At 47.3% G+C, this 22,288-nt stretch overlaps 2 protein-coding genes across 3 annotated transcripts in view; both read left to right on the plus strand.

Annotated features, from left to right (window-relative positions):
• The first annotated feature begins 229 nt into the window (after nucleotides 1-229).
• Nucleotides 230-3,630, plus strand: kpna2 (karyopherin alpha 2 (RAG cohort 1, importin alpha 1)). The gene is made up of 11 exons (XM_079281266.1): nucleotides 230-251; nucleotides 506-623; nucleotides 712-852; nucleotides 1,271-1,359; nucleotides 1,446-1,714; nucleotides 1,823-1,917; nucleotides 2,036-2,299; nucleotides 2,440-2,673; nucleotides 2,814-2,996; nucleotides 3,118-3,267; nucleotides 3,359-3,630. Exons 2-11 carry the CDS (start codon nucleotides 567-569, stop codon nucleotides 3,446-3,448), a joined length of 1,572 nt encoding a protein of 523 aa, XP_079137392.1. The 5' UTR covers nucleotides 230-251; nucleotides 506-566; the 3' UTR covers nucleotides 3,449-3,630.
• A 789-nt stretch (nucleotides 3,631-4,419) lies between these two features.
• Nucleotides 4,420-22,288, plus strand: part of smurf2 (SMAD specific E3 ubiquitin protein ligase 2) — a 39,595-nt gene continuing 21,726 nt past the window's right edge. For both annotated transcript variants that reach the window (XM_079282325.1, XM_079282326.1), the window contains exons 1-3: nucleotides 4,420-4,794; nucleotides 19,076-19,114; nucleotides 19,837-19,945. In XM_079282325.1, coding sequence (XP_079138451.1) covers nucleotides 4,743-4,794; nucleotides 19,076-19,114; nucleotides 19,837-19,945 — 200 coding nt within the window. In that variant the 5' untranslated portion in view covers nucleotides 4,420-4,742. The remainder of the gene's footprint in view (nucleotides 4,795-19,075; nucleotides 19,115-19,836; nucleotides 19,946-22,288) is intronic.

Raw genomic sequence — 22,288 nt, forward strand, 5'->3', positions numbered from 1 at the left:
AGGAAAAAACGGCAAAATACCGACCCAGAGTCAGATTTAACATAGTGTTGTTCAAACGCAAAGGAGATATCGCGATAGTTCTGTAGAGTGACGCCATTTCCTGTGTGCTGTGTGATTTTTTGAAACGGTCCAATGAACGGAGGCGGCTGGATGCGTTCACTCGAACCGACCAATCAGATGGCTTTGTTACAGGAATTTAAAGGTCTGTTGCGGCACTTTCCGCGTACCATAACCCTTTGCGCGAGGATCAGGTAAGCGCGTGTCAACTGCTTCTGTAGTTGTATTTAAAGGAATATTGTTTTATATTTGAATATTTCGTTTTTTATGATTTTCTGTACGACGCTTATTGTATATTCATCTTCAGCGAGCTTTCAGTTGGCCTAATTTAATGTCAAACCGACGGTCTGCTCAGTTTGACGTGTTTGTCATTGGTCGCGCTACTTGCTCACGAGGTGGCTCGAAGTACTTTGTACCAGCTAAACCTTTTTAAATACTCTGTCCGCAGGAATAACTCCACGAAACACAAGTTTTCACTGCTACTACGCCTCCTCGTCAGTTGAAAAAACATGTCTGAGAGCGTGGAACGTCTGAACAAGTTCAAGAACAAAGGCAAAGATGCTAATGTGAGTACAAAACGTTAGGTTTAGCATCAGATATCCGCGAGTTGCAGTTTAAAACCTGACAATGTGACTTTCCTTTAAACGAACGCAGGAACTTCGACGCAGGAGAGTGGAGGTGAACGTGGAGCTCCGCAAGGCGAAGAAAGATGACCAGATGTTCAAAAGAAGAAATGTGTCTGCGTTTCCTGACGAGGCCACTTCTCCCCTTCAGGAAAGGACTCAGAACTGCCTGGTAGGCCTGTTTTTAAAAATCTGATATTTAGGAAAATGTTTATTCTATTGTTCAATATTGTTTTTATTTTCTGTAAAGGTGGTGAACACTTTGTACAAGACACTTATTAAATACGGTAGCTACAAATATAATGCGGTGTGAGGGGGTTGATTAATGTCACTGAATTTACATAGTTTGTCTTAACATGGATAATGTACAAAATTAAAGTTGGACAAAATGGGAGGAGCCAGTGTAAAAACCCCACCCTGTATTACTTCAGTTAAACCAACGCCTTTCAGACAGTCCTAATGATAAAAAACATTCATAAAGCTAGCAGGAATATTGCATCTGTTTGCATGTAATGCATTGATGTTGTCCACCTCCTCCTGTATACTTTCATTCATTTTAATCATAACTCCTCTTGTGTGACCTTTGGCAGTCTGCCAGACAGTGGACGGTTGAAGAGATTCTCTCAGGAGTGAACAGCAGCGACCTCGAGTCCCAGCTCCAGGCGACCCAGGCTGCCAGGTTAATGACTCATCATTAAATATCACAATCTTATCGACCGACTACCTCCATGGTGACTTACTTTTACCGTACCGCCCCGAATGCAGGAAGCTCCTGTCTCGTGACAAGAACCCCCCCATCAACCAGATGATCGGTGCCGGCCTGATCCCCAAGTTCGTCTCCTTCCTGGGGCTGGTCGACTGTCCGCCGATCCAGTTCGAGGCCTCCTGGGCTCTGACCAACATTGCCTCTGGGACGTGTGATCAGACCGCTGCTGTGGTTGAGGGCGGCGGCATCCCGGCCTTCATCAGCCTGGTCACATCGCACCACCAGCACATCAGCGAGCAGGCGGTGTGGGCCCTCGGAAACATTGCTGGTAACGTGCAGAATTTATTCATCTTTTTATTTTAAATGTATTCTGTCTGGACTGTCATCACTGCGTCGTTGGAAGCACAGTCATACATATTTGTTGTTGTTTTTTTAGGTGATGGCTCGGCTCTTAGAGACAGGGTCATTAAAAATGGCGCTGTGGCCCCTCTTCTCAGTCTGCTGGCGGTCCCTGACCTGTCTGTGTTCAGTGTAAGTATTTATTAATAATCACATTTATCCTCTTCACCCACTAGGGGGTGCTCTAACTCAACCATATTGCTGCCTCGTGTCAAACTAATGCCTTCTCCTCTACCTGATTTCTTTGCAGACCGGCTACATGAGAAATGTCACATGGACGCTGTCTAACCTCTGCCGCAACAAGAACCCTTCCCCCCCCATGACGGCGGTCCAACAGATGCTACCCGCTCTGGTTCGTCTGCTGCACCACGATGACCGGGAGGTGTTGGCCGACACGTGTTGGGCCGTTTCATACCTGACCGACGGCTCCAATGACCGCATCGAGGTGATGGTCCAGACCGGCTTAATTCCTCGCCTGGTGAATCTGCTCGGCTCTGAAGAGCTGCCCGTCATTGTACGTATAAAAATCCTGCAAGTTCTTCCAGTGTGTACTGTGTGTGTGTGTGTGTGTGTGTGTGTGCACTTTGGTACCAGCTCCCTGAGGCAACTCCTCAGGTTCTGACAGGCCGTAGAATGACCCTCTCCCCCTCTCAGACCCCAGCACTGCGTGCCATCGGCAACATCGTGACTGGCACGGATGAGCAGACCCAGGCGGTGCTGAATGCCGGGGCCCTGAGCATGTTCCCCCGGCTGCTGCGCCACAAGAAGGCCAACATTCAGAAGGAGGCAGCCTGGACTCTGTCCAACATCACAGCAGGGAAGGACGCCCAAATCCAGGAGGTCATCGACTCGGGAATCGTTCCACACCTGGTCAATACGCTTGTGCAGGTTTGTTCTTCCCGGTTGGATTTGTTTCACTCATTACTAATTTTACGTATAAGCTGCTTTTAAACACTCACTCCTACAGCAGTCTTAACGTTTCATGTCATGTCTATGTGGCTCATCCTTCCCTTGTCTGTTCTCTGCAGGGTGACTACAAAACTCAGAAGGAGGCTGTGTGGGCCGTTACAAACTTCACCAGTGGGGGCACTGTCGAGCAGGTGGTTTACCTTGTACAAGCCAATGTGCTCGAGCCTCTTCTGAATCTCCTCTCCTCCAAGGACAGCAAAATTGTCCTCGTCATCTTGGATGCCATCACCAATATCTTCATGGTGAGTGTGTTTTCATGGAGGGATACAGATGTGTGTTATTTGCCCAATCTGATAAGTACAATTAATTATCATTGCTGGTGGCTAGATGGCTGTTAAATGCTTCTGTGTTGTCTCCTACCAGGCCGGGGATAAAATTGGGGAGTCGGACAAGCTGAGTCTCATGGTGGAAGAATCTGGCGGACTGGACAAGATCGAGGCTCTGCAGTCTCATGAGAATGAGATGATCTACAAAGCATCCCTCAATCTCATTGAGAAATACTTCTCTGACGAGGTACGTCTCTTTTTAAGATGTTTGAACTGAATTATTTTAAAATATACTTTTTATGCCTATTGTTTTAATGGTTCTTTTTTGTTATTTAAAGGAGGAGGTGGTGCAGAGTGTGGTCCCAGAAGCAACGGATGACGGTTATGCATTCAACATCAGTGAAAACCAGAGCGCTTTCAATTTCTAGATGATGTTCTCATACCTCTACTGTCACTGTACTGTAGCCTCTTTGCTACTGTTTGTCCTTTTGTTCATGTGATGACATTAGTCTTTTCTCTTTTTTTTGTTTGTAGAGTTCCTTTTGTATGTATTGTACATACTGTTTTAATACGGAAGAAACATGATTGTAAATAAAGTTATCGGATCATGTGTTGGGTTTTGACATTTCTTTTCTTACCGTGAAATGCATCGACTTTGTGTTGATTCAGTCTGAGTGTACTCTCAAAATAGAACAGAAGTGCATTTACAGTAATTGGTGAAATCAGCATATCTATCATACTTGTGTACTCAAAAATGATGTTGCTTTCTGAGTGTTTTCATCAGTGGTGCTTGCTCATCCTGACTCAGTTCTCCCGCCGTTGACCAAATTTACCTTTTTATTCCAGTGACTGCTATAAAAAAGTAGAGGCACTTTACATGAATTCAGCTTCTTACCTCAGTGAGTACGTGCACGCTTCATACCAGCAATAACTCCACAGATTTTTCCTACAAAACAGTTGGAAGGAATAGTTAGACTTTATGGGTAAAAACATATTTACTGAAATTACTACCCCTGTAACTTTTTTTACATTTAATGTCATGCTATTCCTTAAACCTGGCTCAACTTTCCTGGTGGCACCTCGCTTTGGTGATGTATTAAATTGTGGCTGTAGAAGGGGGGTCAGACATGTGTCGATTGTGTCTATGCCCCTGTAAAAAGTCCTAAACTGTCAAACACAGGTAGCTGTGTTTACTGAAGCCATCAAAGTAAAAACTCTGGCCGGCTCATGGACACAGTGGGGCCAGTGTGTGAACTACAGTGAGGTGCCACATGTTGGAGAAATGCCCCCCCCCCCCCCCCCCCCCCCACAATGTAGTGTTGTCGTCACCGGGCAGCAGCCTCCTGAAGCGGGATCCACACCGGAGGGCTCAACAGTTCAACTCTCGTTGAGCGGTGAGGAGGACCGAGGATGTGAAGAAGAACCCCGCGTTACAGCGTCGCTACGGTTGCTCGTTTGTACGTCTCACCGGGGAGAAGCCGGTTGTAGTAAATGCGCTCTGCAGCGCTGCTACACTCGCGATTTATTTTAATTTAATTTTTTTAAATTTTTCCTATTTGTGAGCGATCGCTATGGTAGTTCAGTTCACATCCGGGCCACAATGCCTTGACTCCATTATTGTCTAAAACTGGCGGCGAGGTTGATAAACCTTGTTATTTATATATTTTTTACAGTTAACGACACGTTTTTATTACGAGTAGTGAAGGCTGGAACCGAGAAGAGATGTCTAACCAAGGAGTCCGGCGGAATGGCCCCGTGAAGCTGCGACTAACAGGTAGCTAGCAACGATTTTAAATCCCCCAAGTATGTTCCCCCACACACACTAGCTGGGGGGGCTCCGTGTATGTGCTGGATGGGAACAGCTCCCATGGGCCATGGAGTTGGCTTGCCACCGGTTCTTTCTCTCGTGATTTACACGATTTTGTAAACCGCTACAGTGCATTTTAAATATGAGTTGTATTCCCAGTGTTCGCTAATATTGGGAAATAGACTGAGTGGACCAGTAGATGCGGCTACATTTGGATATTATTGTTCTTGGAAATAGTCTTAGCCCTGTGACTGTCGCCAGTAACCACCACCAGCCATAACACGGGTCCCATAGTATTGAGCCTAATATATTGTGCTGCTCCGCCGTTGAGGGGGTTGTCGTGTCGCTTTGATGCAACCAAAACGTGGGAGCGCATCTCGCATGTCAACGTAACCTATAACATGTATAGATAAATATATCTGCAATGGAAGAGAGCTGCCTAACTAACGTTATCACCCCGTTGTGCTGACAGACGGGCTCACTAAAAGTTGGCTAGCCGACGTTAGCTTAGCCAGACAGCTATAATCGAGCCTTTATGGCAGGACCAGCCTCGGAAGAGATGACAGCCAGCTCCACAGGTCACAAGTCTGCAACTGAACAGTGAGCAGTGTCCCATAGCTGCCTACAGACAGACAGGTGGACAGACAGCTGCCTCCTTTCACTGTTACTGTGTTTATAACAGCTCACCATTGAGTTGTAACTGCATCCTTTTAAAAAGCATTCTGCTCTGAGCTCATACTTTTACAGCGTTACCCTCTCTTCTCCCCCTCTCAGCTGTTTGGTTTATGTCTTTTCAACAAAAACAGCCAAAAAGGTTTACATGAGAGCCCACTGTTTTGACTGGGAGGAGAGGCCGACAGCTGCACTTTTTGATGTTACGTCCAGGGTCTGACCTGAAACTAATTCCATGGCAGCCTCTTCCATCAGGAGTGCCCAAATTAAATATTTGAGCTGGTGCTGTTTCTGAATACGTGGGGAAGGATGAGGGGTTTTAATGAGCTGGAGATGCAAGATGGCCAAGTACATCAAGCTTTCAGCTACATTTCTTTTATAGAATTGTCAGAATTTATGGAGTTGTTTTCTTGTTTATTGTAAATTTGTGTTTGTACATTGAGAGCGGAGTGGAAACCGGAGACTAATTCCATGTATGCGTAAGCACACATGGCCAATAAAGCTGATTCTGATTCTGAGAAGTCATTCACGGGTCAATAAGAAATGAGAAGAATTGTATACAAAAAATAGCTACACAGCATTCGTAAAATCATATATACATCATATATAAGAGCATGTGCAGTATGGGGGGTGTATGCATCGCTTTCATGTTTAAATCGAGTTAGTTTGTCACTGCAGCTTGAGACGGTGGAATGCTGAGAATGTGAGTCCACGCTGTGACAAATAGCGAGAGCAGGACCTCACCGACCACCTCTCTTGAGTGAGACGGCACGCCCCCCCCCCAAGCTAAATATCACCCCTCTTAAAGCACAACATTATTACTCTCTTTGCACGATCCTCTGTCTGTATATCTTTGCAGTGGCGTATGTGTCTTTCAGAATGATGTAATGTTGTGCCATGTCATCCACATGCTCAGCTCTGTGCTGGAGCGCAGCGCAGGAAAGGAAGCTCTGTAGGAAGGCGGCGAAGCCCAAGTCCACGCGTCTAGCAGAGAGACTTTCGCCACACACACACACACACACTGTCATTATGTGTGTCTTTGTTTAGTGCTGCCCAGCTGTGTATACCAGGCTGATTAGACTGCTGCGTGGGGACTAATGGGCCCAGAGAGTGTCATTGCGACATCGTAGCTGCAAGTTGCCGGGTCGATTTTTTGACACATGGCTGCAGATGAATCTGTTTCCTGGCAGGTTGCGAACGATGAGTCGCTACATTTAAACAGGCCCGTAGCTGTTTGTACTATAGGCGTCTCTTCTTGCTTACACCTCCCCCCCCCCCATCCATTTGAACCAGATGTTGCAGATGTTTGCCATCTATTAAACTGGAAAAATATGGCGAGCGGGCTGCTAAAAACTAACACTCGAGGTGAGAATTGCCCCATGACAATGCGGGGACATGTTTCCATTATACTTGACAGCAGATCACTCCTAAATTACGTGACACACAAACACAGCTAATGGAGCGACACGTCATGATCCGCCCGGCCACGAGTTGCATCATTGTGCCGCGGCTCGTTGCTTTTTGTCTAATCATTCGTGAATTTGCAGACATAGCTCCCGGTGTCATTTTGCACCGCCTTTTCGTGCAACTGTAAATAGAACTTGTGGATAGTCATGCCAAGTCACAGTTGGTTCCCTCTAATCTGATAGCAGACAAGTGAACGCATCCTTTTCAATCCGTCTGTGAGTCACAAAGCTGTCCGTCACACAGAAGTGAAATCAGACTCCTTAAAAAGAATCGGAGAGAGTCATCGATGTTCTGTCTTTACCCCTTTTGCATACACTTCCTGCCCAGAAAGACGTGCAACGGAATGATAAATGAACTTGATGTTTGATCGATTTTCTGCTCTGATTCAGACTCTGGACGTTGATTGGCCCTCTTTGTGTGTCAGCTCAGAGCTTACATGTGACCTCTTCAGCACATGGTTTGCTCGTCTGAATTCTTTGGCGTGCTGCAGACTAACGAAGAGAGCTATCTCAGTGGGATTCCCTTGAATTCTCCATTCGCATTCCCACCTCTTCCTCTCTGAGTCACCCCTGTTCTTTCCGACTGTAAGCCCACCAGTCCAAAGCAGACAAGTCCAAAGCGTATTCCACTCCCACCCACACTAACCGAGCTTCATCACTGATTCTTTTCCTGTCCGATGCACTCTCTGTGTAGGTCGCTGTCTGTCTTTTCCGTCAATCAGCCGCTGTTGCAAATGAACAGGATTTCGCCGCGCTGCAGCCGATCCTCAAAATAGGAGGGTCAGTGCTTTCATTTGTGATTAAATAGTTGCAAATTGTCCCCGTTCCTTCTCCTTGTAAGAGGACCGGCGGTTGAATGGACACAGATGCTGCCTGAGAATAAAGCAGACTTATTTTGAAGATGCAACAAAGGCCCCGGGGTCTCACACTGGCCCTCTGTGCGGCTTTGAGTGAAATGCTTAGGTCTCTCCTTTTTCGTTCCGTTCCGTTCCGTTTTCAATGCAGCTTGGTCTAACTGTAGTCTACAGATTAGGGGTAATCAAAGAAGAAACCCCCCCACAGCTGGGTACAGATGGGGCTGCGGAGGCACCCGGGCCTGGTGATCAAGACCGTTTTAATGTGGTCGGAGCCGGCTCTTCGTCCCTTCATGTGGTCTCAGTCGGAGCCCTTTTCAACCAGAGTGGCTGTATGGAAGCGATTTGGGCTTCATCTGGGTGTTCAGACAGGATACATGGTAAATACACGGTGATTAGCTGCACGTGGTGAACTGTTGGCTCTACTGGCTCATCGTGGACGTGCACTCTGAGCAAACGTTTCAACAAGACGTGAAAGAAAACAAATACAACGGCGGCAAAGGACCAGAAAAGAACCCGTGGAGTGGAGGAGTCAGAGGGCGAACGTACTGAGCAATCATCGCACGTGATTGGTAACGCTGAGAGCCTCCTCGTAATTAAAAATTGTTCCATCAATTAATTGACCGACTGGGCTCGGCTTTCCTGTTGCTTCAGCTGCTCTTCAATGAGGACAAAGCCGCCAGCAACGGCCCCGAGGAGACCAGATGTAGCCGGGGGGGAGAGAGAGAGAGAGAGAGAGAGAGGGCAGCTTCTCAGAGAGGAAGTGCTCCCTAGACCCCAACACTTGTCCAAACGTCACCCCTGACAGGTGGGGAGCAGAACAGCCCAGAACCCTCCTTTTGAGGTTCCCCTGTAATAATAAAGTGAAGAAATGCTGTTACTCTGCAGGACGTTGGGCGTCCCGTGTGCTTACAGCACTGTATTATAACAGCGGGCCGAGGGGTTTGCTTTGTGGGCGGCCTGTCTGCTTTTGCGGAGATCGCCTCTTCCTCCTGCCGAGCAGAGCATCGTGGCTTCAGAGTGGCTGCTTTGTAACATTAACAACAGATAATATTTTCCCGTATTCCGCACATCCTGTTTCATTCGGAGCCTGAGAGAGCAGAGAGAATGACCCGCCGTGCTCTCTGTTTACTGTTGTTTATTATTATTATCGTCGCAGTAACATGTGAGAGGCATTTTAATGTTGTAAATTCCAACCTTTGTCCCGTTGTTTCCAGCCTCCTGGTGCAGCTGAACGTCTCTCTTTATCTGCATTTTTGTAGTCGGTACGCTGCAAGCCACGGTTAATAACAGTTCCTGAAGAATTTAAATTAGTATGGCGTATTCAGCCAGGATGAGTCATGAGACTTTACATGTCAGCGTGGGATCCATACACTGTGCCGTCCTGCATGTTTACACTGGCCTCCAGTAGCTCTGTCAGAGGGGGAAGAGTGCAGACGGTGAGTCGTTGGCCTCGGAGAAGTGCTAATCCTGCTGGGTGGTTTGGGAAAGACCTTCAAAGGCCGGCTCTGTTAACCTGGCTGTGGTGGTTAATGGGTCAAAACTGGATTAGCGGTGAGTGTGAGGGAAGGGAGCTCCTTCTGGTCTGCAGGATGTTATCCTATCACTCCTGCCCGGAGGTTCTCCGTGCTGCTCCTCTTATTTCTTGCCTATTTCCCAAACTAGTGCTCCCTTTGAAGTTAGAAACTTAGTTTTTTATCAGAGGCGGCTGCATGCGTATCCAATGTCAGGCTAGAACCCTGTTAGTCTGCAGAAAACGACGGGCTTTTAAAGTCGGTCTGGATTGCATAATATGATATTGTAACAACGCACATGACTCCAGAGGGAGTTGCACAACGTCTGCTCAATATCCTCAAATGATGTCACATGAGTTTGTACATGAAAATTGTTTGGGGGAGTGGAGTTTAAGGGGCTATTACAATGTTGTTTTTTGCGCGTTCAACTATTTGAACGCGGCAGCGCACACCGCATGTCATGTGACGAGAACCAAGTACATGCTGGCAGGTGTCAAAAATCAGTCTAGAGTAAATATATGTGTAAGGAAAAGTGAATCATATTTAGTACAGGACTACCCAGAGCTTTACCATCTGTTCCAGGGTCCACAGACTCCACAACGCCCGGTTGAAAGGTCAGCGAAACTTACAGAAACACATTGAGCAGTGGAGCTACTGGTGCGAAAGCCGCAAGACGCCAACAGCTGACCGAAGGCGTCTGTCCGTGCCTCGGCCTGACGTTTGAGCCCCTTCGGTCCTCTGAGGAGACGGGATCAGAGGAGAGATGTTTATATTCACACCGGATCACGTTTCAAATGGCACCTCTGCCAAAGTTGGACAAATACACCACAGGATTCCTGCGTAGTAAAAAAAAAAGAAAGTCTGACTGCAAACATCGGGCCACACGCCTCTTGGACCAAAGCAGCCAAAATATGTTCGGAGGCCCATGGGGAGTCCCTGTCCTCTGTTAGCAGGATATTCATTAGGAAACTAACCTTCAAATCCAGAAGTGTGAGGGCCAAGCGCCTGCTGATTGAGCTCTCAGGCAGACTGTCGTGTTAGCCTCATATGTATTATATGCGCACCACTTCATGTGCTAATCAACTGTCCAGACTTCATCAAACATCAGTGATGAAGTGATGATGAATTTTGACGTTTCCTTGGTTTCCTACGCCTGACCGTTTGGGCTTTGGGTGAATTCAGAAACAAAGCTCAGGCTTGTGACGGTCACATGTAGCATTCTCCTCACATCAACACATCAACACTCTTATTGTTTTTACTCAGTCTCAGAGCTTATTCCACAGGTTTGATGGCATTTGTCTGAACCCCCTGAGTTAAAAATAACCTCGACACAATGTGCCTTCCTCTGACGAGCCGAGCTCTGAGAGGTGATTTCATCGAAGCTCAGCTAAATTTGGGTCAGACATGACGCGTGTCCTCTAGACGTGTTGTCATGTAGTTTAGACATGAGCTGCAGCACATGGTGGAAGCCGGTTCATGGTATGGTCACTACTTCGGAAATCAGTTCGTAGTTTTACAAGCAATAAAAGTGAAGAAAAGAGGCCAAACTTTCTCCGCTCATGGGACGATTTGCCGCTTTTCTTTTAGATATATTTTTGGATATTTGGTGGATGGAACTTCAGACATTTAGAGATGTCTTTGCAGTTGGGATGGATGGAGTTAAAGATTTCATTAAAAAAAAGTTACAAGGAAACTAACTGTAGTGGCCTATTCTCAAGACAGCCGTGCAGCGCTGTGATCTCCCATCACGACGGGATTAATGTCCTGATTCTTAAAAGGCTGAGGGTCCTCTCAGTCCAACACATTCACTGGCAAGCCTCACCGCATGAAAGGGAAAAATACGACCGAGTGGTAATGATGTAACACTGCTCCGAGACGAAGTTGTGAAATCGTAACTAGAAACTAAAAACTAGGGGGGGGGGGGATGGCGATAAAAAAAAGTGGCGAAGCAAAGCGACATTTCTGGCATTTAACGCGCCGGTGTGGTGGTCCTGGACTTCCACACCTCGCTGCTCGGTCCAAGGCCTCTGCTCTCCTCCATTACATCAGATCAGAGAGGGCAAAGGAGCCAAGAGGCTCGGGGAGCCGAGCAGCACACCGAAAAACCGGCTCTGGTCCCGGGCCAACGGCAGTGCAAGCTTGCAGAAGCCGAAGGCCGCGCTCCGATTCGCTCTCCGTGACGACTTCTCACTTGGCTGCAGCGGCTGGGAGGTGCTGTGGAAGACTTTACTCGCCTGGCTGACTCGCCGCTAGGAACGTTGTAGTGCACGGAGTGGAAAGAGAGGGTGATGCACTGTGCAGGGGGAACAGGAATGCCACTCAAAAAATTGCCATTGTGGCATGGTTTCCCATTATTTGGAGCCCAAAATAGTCGGGGTGGACTCCTCTATTATGCAATTACTGTGGACTGTATCACGGAGGGAAAAAGGTGACGCGAGACGGATGAAATGTTCTCGCGCCGACAGTGTTGCCAGCCTCTTTCCTTTCACTTGTGAATGTGCGTGGCGAGTTTCCCCCGTGTAGTCAAACAGAGGGAGATAAACTCCTCACTTCACCTTTGTCGCCATCTTTGTATCTGCATCTTTAGCAAAAGAGTGGTTTAGTTAGAAAGTAATCTGGGTTGAACGTGACCAGCTGTGACCAGTAACGGCCATGTTTTTATCAGGCTTAAAAGTCTTGAAAGATTTTTATTATTTCCATTATAGATTAAGCTGCTGATTATTTTCTTGCTCTATTGTTTTGTTCATAAAATTTCCGAATTGCAAAATCGAAAATGAGCTATTTTGCCAGAGCCCGAGGTTCCTTTTTTAGAATAAACAAAACAAAACAATACAAGATAAAAATCTGCATTGTAATGCATCATCCTGCAGCATCTCTATTTCACTGCCCAAAACTGAAAATGGCGGCAATGTACCATAGTTTTACTTCCTCAACAGTCATGTGACTTTGAACCTTTGAGTCATCTATCGCTTGGCAGCATTAAATCTTGACTGTTAAAAACCTCCATTGGTTACAGCTGCCAGCGCTGTGCATCATGGGACACGAACAGTTTCCCGGACAGGTCTTTGTCTTGGCCGCTTGCCCGGATGTTATCAACGTCTGATAATCAGCTGGGCTTTGACGCCGAGTCGTTCTCGCAGGTCTACGGGATCTCTCGTCACTTCTCCAGCAGGTGTGCCGGTGATGGATTATGATATATGGCTTCTCTTCGTCATGGCCCTTCTGTCCTTTTCATGCAGAGAAGCTATGGGGGATATACATGTCTTCTGTCTTCTTTTTTACTTTAAATCCGCTCTTTTTTTTTCTTTTTTGGGGTCACGGTGAGTCGGTGCAACAGATGTCCCCAGACGTCCTTTTACTCAAGTGTGTAACAGGAGTCCTGGGAATTGTCTGTGTTTGCTTTGCGCCCTTTAATGCACCTCACAGAGACAGTGAGCTTCTTAATACCTTTGGCTGCTGCTTTCCTCTCCACTCAGACCGTTCTTCCTCTTGCTCGGGGCACGTGTGGGAAGGAGGTGGAGCATGTCTTTGAAAGTCTTTGTACGTGGAAAGCAGGGATCAAGCTATATACCCCCCCCCCCTGCTTTCTGAAGTGTTCCTTTTCTGTTTTCCTCGCTATAAAAATGATGCACAAGGAGATTTCGTGACTCTTTCTTTCCTTTCTAGTTTTACAAATCCTGGAAATTGCGTGTCCGTTTAGATTTTCCTGGCAATTTGTAGTTCCATGATCCGTCTGCCACCAATGAGTCTAATATCTGTATTCTGTGACCAGAAGGAATCTTATCAGATTTCCACATTACATAAGTCAATTTGCCGAGGTACAGAAGCCTGCCGGAGACGGGATACTTCTCAGTGTCTACAAGTCAATTTGCCTGAACCGCACTCCCACAGTCATCCTGCGGCCCGTGTAGAGTTGGACTCTGCTGACACTCTAACCTGCTTCCTCGCTCCATTCTGCCTGACTGCAGCTAAGTGGTGTCGCCAGGTCTTTAAAAAGTAACTTTCCTCATGAATAGGGCAGCGCTGAATGTGAATGGGTGGTGTGGTTACGCACTGGACCTGCCCGTAAAGCCTTAAATTCAAGGATCATTTATTGTCATGGAGACGGGAGCCTGCGAGAAGACCAGACATCAGCCGACCGACTGTTACAGGAGATTGATCTAGGAGACGCCTCAGAGATTAGCTGGAGACGGTTAGAGAACAGGTTCACCGGCACAACCATCAGCACTTGTCGGTCAAAATCTCTGTTTTTCTCCCTTTCAGGTTTTAAGCCTCACGAAGGTCGGGGAGAGGAGGAAGCCTTTTGTTTAGAGAAGAACAATGCTGCGCATGAGAGTGCACGGCCCCCGGAGTCAAAACAGGGCAGACAGACGAACAGGGCAGACAGGCGGAGGAAAGGTTGGGGGTCTGGAAGAGTGTGTGGGGGGGGCGACTGGTCCCTGAAGATGTGTCAGACTGTCTGGCGGTTCGGGTCAGCGCACTAGACTGGAGGAACCAGCTGGACAGGAAGGGAGGTTCAGAACGGGGTCAACGTGAGCTAGTGGGGCTGAAGAGATTTGTTGAACGAGAAGATCTCTCATTAGGCCGTGTTTCCAGACAGATTTGACTTTGGATGATGATGGTGGAATATGACTTGTCTCTGTCCCCCCCCCCCCCCCCCCCCGTTTCCTCCAACAGGCTACAAACCCTCGATTCCCCCACGGCGCTCTTTCCTGTTCCCATGCTCGGTGTGTGTGGCCTTACACCCCCCCCCCCCCCCCCCCCCGGGTTGCATCTTGTCTCAACCGGCAATTGCTTGTCTCAACCGGCAAAACGCCCCCTCCCCTCCCTCCCCCTAGACGTCACGTGGCCTCTCCCTCCCCAGGTGTTTGGCTTGCGTCTGGGCGGACTTCATTGATTCTGCCTGCACAGTGGGGCTCTTTGTGTGGCAGACTGTGAGAATCCGGGCCCCATCCCCCCCCACCTCCCCTACAGGTGGAGCTTTAACTTCACCCCAAAGTGTCTCGGTCTCTGCCTGCACAGAGCTGCCGTTCGCCAATCGGAAGGATTGATTTATTATTGAGAGAAACGGCCGGCAAAGGAAGGTGATGATCAAAAAACCCCGAGCTGATAATCAGTCGTGTGCGGTGTTCGTTTAGCTTTCCCTGTTGTCCTCGGGGGGGAGCAGACCGGTTTGGGCAGTAACGTGGAAAGCCATTATGTGACTAACAAGCTGCAGTCAGCCGAGCAGCCACCACACACACACACACACGACACCCCTGCTCCTCATGTGAGCGGCCAGGTTATATTTCCACTGTGTCACTGACACATTTGCCAAGTATTTGTTTCATCCGGTGGTTGAGCGTGAGCTGCTGCGTATTTGAGTGTGTGTCTGTGTGTTTGTGTCTTAAATAGTCTCCCGTCCCCTTCTGGTCGGAGTAAACCTACGATACTCACTGAAAGAGAAGTGGGCCTTCTAAAGGTTTCGATCATTTATTAGATAGACGAAATACTTTGTGATTCATGTTCCTGCTCAGAAGTTTGGAAAGATGGACTTTCAGTACAGCTGCAATATTTTGCAATGAAAAGTCCATCCTGGTCTAAAATATGTCTGTAAGTAGAGGAGGCCTGTGATGCTGCCGTCTTTGTTTATTGTCTCTGTTTTAAATGTCCATGCCCGTCTCAGCGCTGCAGTGCGACCGGAATGAGAAACACCGGCGACACAGAGAGACCCTTCTCTCAGCTTCGCCTCGATACTTGCCGTCGCTATGGCGACGGAGGATTTTAGATGGGCGGAGGTGATGCGCGGGGGCTACGTGCTTCTGTTTTTCCGGAGTGTGTGTGTGTGTGTGTGTGTGTGTGTGTGTGTGTGTGTGTGTGTGTGTGTGTGTGTGTGTGTGTGTGTGTGTGTGTGTGTGTGTGTGTGTGTGTGTGTGTGTGGGGTTCTTGTGACCGAGGAGGAGGAAGTTTGGAGCCCTCCAGGAGTGTAGTGATGCAGATCATCTCACAGTTATTACAGTGTGTCTGCTCAACTCACTGATAGATAAACCTTCTACTGCATGCATACAATGTATACTAATTTGAAAGTGTACAGTTTAAGGACAATTTAATCACCCAAATGGAAATGTAGTTCCAGCTAATATAAAATGAACTCGGTTCGAGCTGCGATTACGATGATCAATTCGTTTATTGGCAGAAAATAAATAAATCTGAGCACTTGACGAAACATGTTGAGAGAAACTGCCTTTACACTTCCCACCAAGGACGAAAACACCATCATATATAGTTGCTTTATTCGTGATGCATATTGTCACTTTGTGACGAGTCTCGTCCCTCACATGTCTTTTTCTTAAAGGTCGGGGCTCACTTGCAGCTCCGACTCGAGCTCTGAACGTGCCCCGTCTAACCCCTCACCTCGTATTAACTCTGGCAACCCGCTACGTTATTTGACCGCCGCTCCCTGAGAACAGCGCTGGAACGGCCACGGTGTGATTCCAGCTGGCGTCTGAAAGGAGCTTTTTAACATTTAGTTTCCCCATCATTTGTTTCATCTTAGGTGCCGTGTGTGTGTGTGTGTGTGTGTGTGTGTGTGTGTGTGTGTGTGTGTGTGTGTGTGTGTGTGTGTGTGTGTGTGTGTGTGTGTGTGTGTGAAGTATGTTCCTCTCTTCCTTTTTAAGGTACGGAGAGAGAGAGTGAGGGAACGTAATTATATTTGTGTGAGCGTGAGAAAGGCGGTCCAGGGCGACCAATAAAACAACAGATTTACGACGCTGCCCTGTAGGTGCACGCTCGCCCACTTCCTTTTCGCGGGGAAGACTTCTGTCATCACGACCCCCCTTTTTTCCCCCATAACAACATCATTTTTGGGGCACTTCTGTGTGCTGGTGGGCAAAGAGGCCCAACCATTTCTATTAACGTCATTCTGTAAAACTTTTGCGTCAAGAAACTAAATGTTAATGGCCTTTAATGTCTGTCGGGTCATTTAGCTTCTGATGACTGTTATCTGGAGGCCGTGCTAACTCATGCTTTAGCTTCAAACACAGTATTTTCACCCTCAGATTAAAAAAACTACGCTTCTTCTTTCATTGTTTCCCTCCTTACACGTTCCGCTCTCCTGACTGCTTTGCCCTACATTCAGATCCCCCTTCGCTACTCCCCTCTCCGTTTTATTTATTTCATTTCCGAATCGGCTTTTCTCGATTCAGAGCATCGCTGTTAGAGGTAAAACAACATCACGAGAGACTTTTACAAGCTGGAGGTGTGTTAGGTATTCAGGTTTATGCAGACGAAGAGGGCAAAGAGGATTGTCGGAGAGGAGGAAGCAGAGAAGCTCAGTCAAACATGATCTTTTCACAGCGGAGTGACCGATCGGCTCCAACCAAGGGGTCCCAAACACCCTTCATGTCGGAGATCTGAGGATGCTTTGAGTCCTCGACAAACCGCAGCATCAGTCGCTCTACCTCAGAGACCTTTGCCTTTTAGTTTCGTCGGCTCGGCTCAGGTTTTGATCCCATTTGTCCCCGTTTGTGGACGTGAGGACTGGTAGGTCCACATGTCCTCCTGTAAGTGAACGCTCCACAGTAAAAAAAAAGTAGACAGAAGCACTTTTTTTTTTTTTTTTTTTGTTAAAGCCAGCTTGTGTCCTCGGAGTGTCGTCCAGACGTAGTGGACGATGTGTCCTCCCAGAGCAAACTGCTATTCCTGACAGGCGGACTGCTGCATAATGCTGTCTCAGGAGGCCCACATAGCTGCGGTGAGACCTTTCACTCTGGCAAGGTTGCTTTCATGGCGCTGTGTGTTTTTGTGTGCGTTGTACAATGACAGACGTTTGTCTGTCCTTTAGAAGGGAACGCGCCTGCGGTTTGCCTACAAAAGCGTGTAAAATCTCACTCTTTGTGAAAAAAAACTGTTCTACTCGTCTTTCAAATAAAAGGTCAACTCAGGTCTATGTAATCCTATGTCCTAACATTTCATAATGACTGTGTTTTGCTGTGTGTAATGACAGCTGTATCGTGATGGTTGGACTCCGCTGCGTCCTGATTGCCGTCCCTCCGCAGCCTCAGACTCCTAATTGGCTTCCCCGCCGCCATTGTCTCCGCTGCGCGTGCCATTCCAGCGGTTTTCTCCCCATGTTCTGTTTTCAGCAGTAATCCGGCCCCTTTTTTTCATAAGAAGCTTATATAAGTCTAATTGGAGTGTTGCCCTTCCTGTTGTGTGGCGAGCTGAGGCTCTCGCAGGAGGGTCCATAGGTTTCTTTGCTCTGCCTTATAGTCTCTTTAAGCTGAGCTGGCCGTCGTGTTTTTACCCACGGTCTCATTTCGTCTTTGCCTCTTTGTTCCCCGTCTGGACCTTGAATGCAGCGGTTTGTTGCCACGGCCTTACCTTGCAATAGAGTTATATTTCCCTTTGGTTCACTGCGCTTTCTCTTCACCTCCTGTGGATTTATTGCATTGTGCCTTCTAGATGAGGGAACATAGTGCTCAATGGGTTTTTTTCCCCCTCTGGAAACACCATCAAATCCCTGTCAAGCTCCTTTTTAGGGGGTAAATTACGCACATGTTGTCTGTGGCGTGTGGGCAGACGCATCGTGGAAACACAAAGACAACTGTCACCTGCTGTTACCTTCACGGCACCTCATTCACCTCCTCAAAGCTTTCACATATTCATCCGTGCCTCGTGGTAATGAATTAGATCAGTGGAGTTGGAGAACGAGCTGTCTCGGGGGGGGCTGTGCGTGTGTGTGTGTGTGTGCGTGCGTATGTGTGTGTGTGTACACGCGCACGCTTGTCTGTGTGTTCAGGAAGCGCCTGACAGAAAGCGATGCATTCCAGATGTTTAGAAACGAGGTGGGTTTCACTGGGACGTAACACGTTCCCAGGGATGTTTGCGGGAAGAAATTCTTGCTCATCTGTCGAGCATGTTCTGCTGGTGAACATGAAACTGGTGATTTGTGTATTTGTTTTAGCAATGTAAACTCTCACCTGCTCATGAGGGGACGGCTGTTTTCATCATTCTGTGGTCTTCAATCACTCGTTTGGTGAAATAATGCGTCTAACAATCACTAACTGATGCTCATCTTGCTTGTTTGGCGAAGAGATTCCCTCTACTCTCACACAAAACAAAGGAAAGCAGCAAAGTGTCAAACGACTCTAATGATTAATCAATCATCAGATATAGCATGACGCCTGTCACAGTTCAGCTGTCATCTTTAGAGCGGTCTGCTAGTACACGAGCAAAACAAGCTCGACATGTCACGGCTACCGGTAATGTTGTGCGCGTGGATGCAATCTGTGGTAAATAAAATTCAATGTTTTGGAAGTTGACTAAAAGCTCTTAATACATATTTGGTATCTTTTTGTGTAGTTACATGCTGATTCATTTATTAAATGAAATGAACTTGTTATTGAATATTTACCGACAAACAGCTGAGAAAAGCTGAACAAGCGAGACGACACGGGTAAATTAAAAGAGAAAAATACATTCATTATATCTGAAGATACACAGCCCATCAGAATCCAGACCAATTAGTGGAGCTCCAGACGCCCAGGTGGTGACGGAGCTTCCTCATCCGTCCACACACACACACACACAGGAGGAGATGTAAGTGCCTCATCACCACGGCAACCGCCTCCCTCAACAGGGTCAACCTCAAGCTGCTTTGGGAGGAGAAAGAGAGAAAAATAAAACCCCTGACTAACTGCTTTTGATTTATTTTAATGTTCAATTCACGCTCAACTCTTCCTTTCTTTTTTCTCTCTTTCAGTCCTCTGCGCCAAAAACCTGGTGAAGAAGGACTTCTTCCGTAAGTATCTGCGGATCCCAGCTGTTTGTGATGAACCTGTGTGTGTCTGTGGGTGTATGATGCATGCACTGTAAAGAAACGTGGGTCACTTTGGGCTGATGAAGTTTGGCTGATGCACGAGGATCTACATGTTTAACCGTTTCAACAGAGATGGATGTTTACTACATATGTCCTTGGAAGCAGGAGTGTTGTCTATAGTGTGCCCAATTCATTTAAATTCAAGCAAGCAGACCAAGACTCAAGTGTAATTCCTGACATACTGTATCGATCACAAAGTTTTTGCAAAATGTCACTAAGATGCAGTGCATACGTTTCCTTTTTGGACAACCATCCAAATTACACTGACACTTACAATGACAACCATTTAATTACTCAAAGTAAAAGGGGACTAAGAGCGGCAACCATATTGTCAGTTCTGGGCAACCGAAGGCTGATGCCAGATGAACCTTTTTCAAAAGTTGCACAAACAATTCAATGCAGCTTCAGTTATGCACATCTATACTTCACATCTAGAAGTGAACAATGTCCCACAGCAGGACAGCAGTGCTGTAGACAACACAGCATCTGTGTCGGTTGAATTCATCACCATCTGCCCCGCAGCCAGCTCGCAGCGCTGCGTTTACGTTGCCGTCGGTGTCTTGTTACATTGTTTGATATCCGTTATTCATTGTTTGGCGAGTGTGTCTGAGCGCGGCCGTTGTGTTTCCCTTCTCTCCCCGCAGGCCTCCCCGATCCCTTTGCCAAGGTCGTGGTGGACGGCTCAGGGCAATGCCACTCCACCGACACCGTGAGGAACACGCTCGACCCCAAGTGGAATCAACACTACGACCTGTGAGTCCCAGACACATTAACACAACTCATCCCTCACATCTGTTTCCAAGGACTAAAAAAACAAAAATCTGATTCCTTCGTGGTTTATTTGAATACCTCCCACCTTCCTAAAGACTTAATCTGATTACAAACAGCAGTTTGAGGCCTTCTGCTCGGGGGCCATTACAATGCTTCACAATTTTGTAGGTCTTCCTTTATTTAACCTCAATGAGTGAGCACACTGTTCAGGCTGTGTTATTAACGACACCTAACCAGTAACAGATGTAAACAGCTCTTGCATCTGGTCTCTCACTTATCTAGATATTATGTAATGACATAATCCTTCAGCACCAGCAAAGAGACTTAAAAACGTCCCTCTGAGCGGTGTTGAGAGAGACCGAAGGGGGGGGGGGGGGGGGGGGGGGGTCTCCAATAGTATTTTCTTCCATTGACTGAAAGTTGTTGTACTCTGATTGCCTTTTCCCAAAGATGGTTTGTCCCGCAAAGGTAACCTGGGGAAAAAAAAAAACAGAGCCGGGAGCGCGTGAGTGAAAATGTGAGAGTGAAAGTTTCCAGTCTTCGCCCCGGTGTTTATCCAACCGCCGTGCGTAGCCAACGAGCGAGAGGAAGCACATGTCTCCGTTTGTTTGGTTGCTGGGGAGACAGGACCCTCTCGCTACAAGGCTGTTAAATTAGCTGCTCATGTCATATTTGACAAGAGGGGGGAAAAGTCACGTGTGTGTGTGTGTGTGTGTGTGCGCACACCTTCAAAGATGGATCGGTGGAGAGGAGAGAGCACGGCCTCGTGGCTCACCGGAGCTTCTCCGCTCTAATTTGTCCCAGGAGCAGTGCAGACGTAGCTGACTGGAGTTTATGTGCAAATGGCTGCCGTTTCTCTGCCAGTTTAACGTCAGTGCACCCCCTTTACTGTCTGCAGTGTTTATCGTCACGGCCGGCAGAAGGACTCTCAGGTGGTGTGTTTTAATTGAGCGGGCTAGAGAGCCGTCTGGCCCCGGCTCACACTTATTAAAACAGGGCCTGCAAACACCTGGTGTTCTGACTACAGCCTAGTGCGTCAACGCTGTTGGCAGGGACTCTTGTTTTCCATTTAATTGTGTGTGTGTGATGATTTGAAAGTGTAATGCTGTGCCTGTTTGTGTGTCCAGGGTTTCACAGCCGGCTAACTAGCCCGTGAACTGTGACCCTTACGGCCCTGTTACAGGATGTGGCCGACGCGCCAAGGACACCAGACAGTCTATCTGGCTGCCCCGCCTCTCGCACTCAAACAGACCATCAGGATATGGTTGTAATTAATGAAACATTAGAATAACAACCGCTCCTGTTGACAATTTGTAGAGGACACAGCGATTAGTAGTAGGGTGATGATGTTTTTGGAGGACCTTCATCTTCATCGTGTCACAAAGTGTTTGAAAGCAGTTGTTGGAGTCTCCCTCCAGTGCGCGCTCAATCACTTTCGGTTAATTAAGAGTCCTTCAAATACGGCGTTATTAAATTACACATCTGCAATGTTAAGTACAGAGTCAAGACTCAAATAATTTACGCCCACGCAGCCATGCATTTTCCTCCCACCATCCAAGCTGAACTGCTTTGGAAGCACACGGTTAAACAGCACCGGCATTAATAGCTTTACTAGATCCTCAGTGTTACTATTTACTAAAATAAGGAGAGCGTAAGAGATCGGTCAATCAATTCGAGAACATCAGCAGGCTCCAGTCCCGTCTAGTGAATGTTGGCGTCGGGCCTTCACTTTTGTGCCGCTTGTATCTCGGACTGTGACTTTAGTGTTGCTGTAATGATTTTCTTTCACTTTGACCATATGTTCTTGGCAGTAACTTGCAGGACAAGGCCAGTAAAAGCTGTGCCAAAGATGCCTCTTGTATGAATGCAGTCTGCCATATAAAAGGATGCATTTAGAAAGCACATCTGACTCTTTAAATCTGCTGCTTTTTTCCCTTTTTATTGCAATTTTCCCATTGTCTCGTGTGTGTGTGTGTGTGTGTGTGTGTGTGTGTGTGTGTGTGTGTGTGTGTGTGTGTGTGTGTGTGTGTGTGTGTGTGTGTGTGTGTGTGTGTGTGTGTGTGTGTGTGTGTGTGTGTGTTATTGCCTATGACTGGTATTAAAAATCTTAGCCAGACTAATGAATTTAATTACGTGGAGGGTGATCCAGATGACTGGGGTTTGGTTGTAATACTTCCCTCCCGTCACGTCTGTCTGACATTGCAGCTCTCTCTCTCACATCGCACCCCAGACAGGCATTTGGCTTGGACTCAAAATATCCAGACGTCTTACTCACAGCTCCATTGTTTCATATCCCTGTCGGTAAGCAGCATGATAATTACAGTG

Source organism: Melanostigma gelatinosum (assembly GCF_949748355.1).
Source record: "Melanostigma gelatinosum genome assembly, chromosome: 13".
Lineage (NCBI taxonomy): Eukaryota > Metazoa > Chordata > Actinopteri > Perciformes > Zoarcidae > Melanostigma > Melanostigma gelatinosum.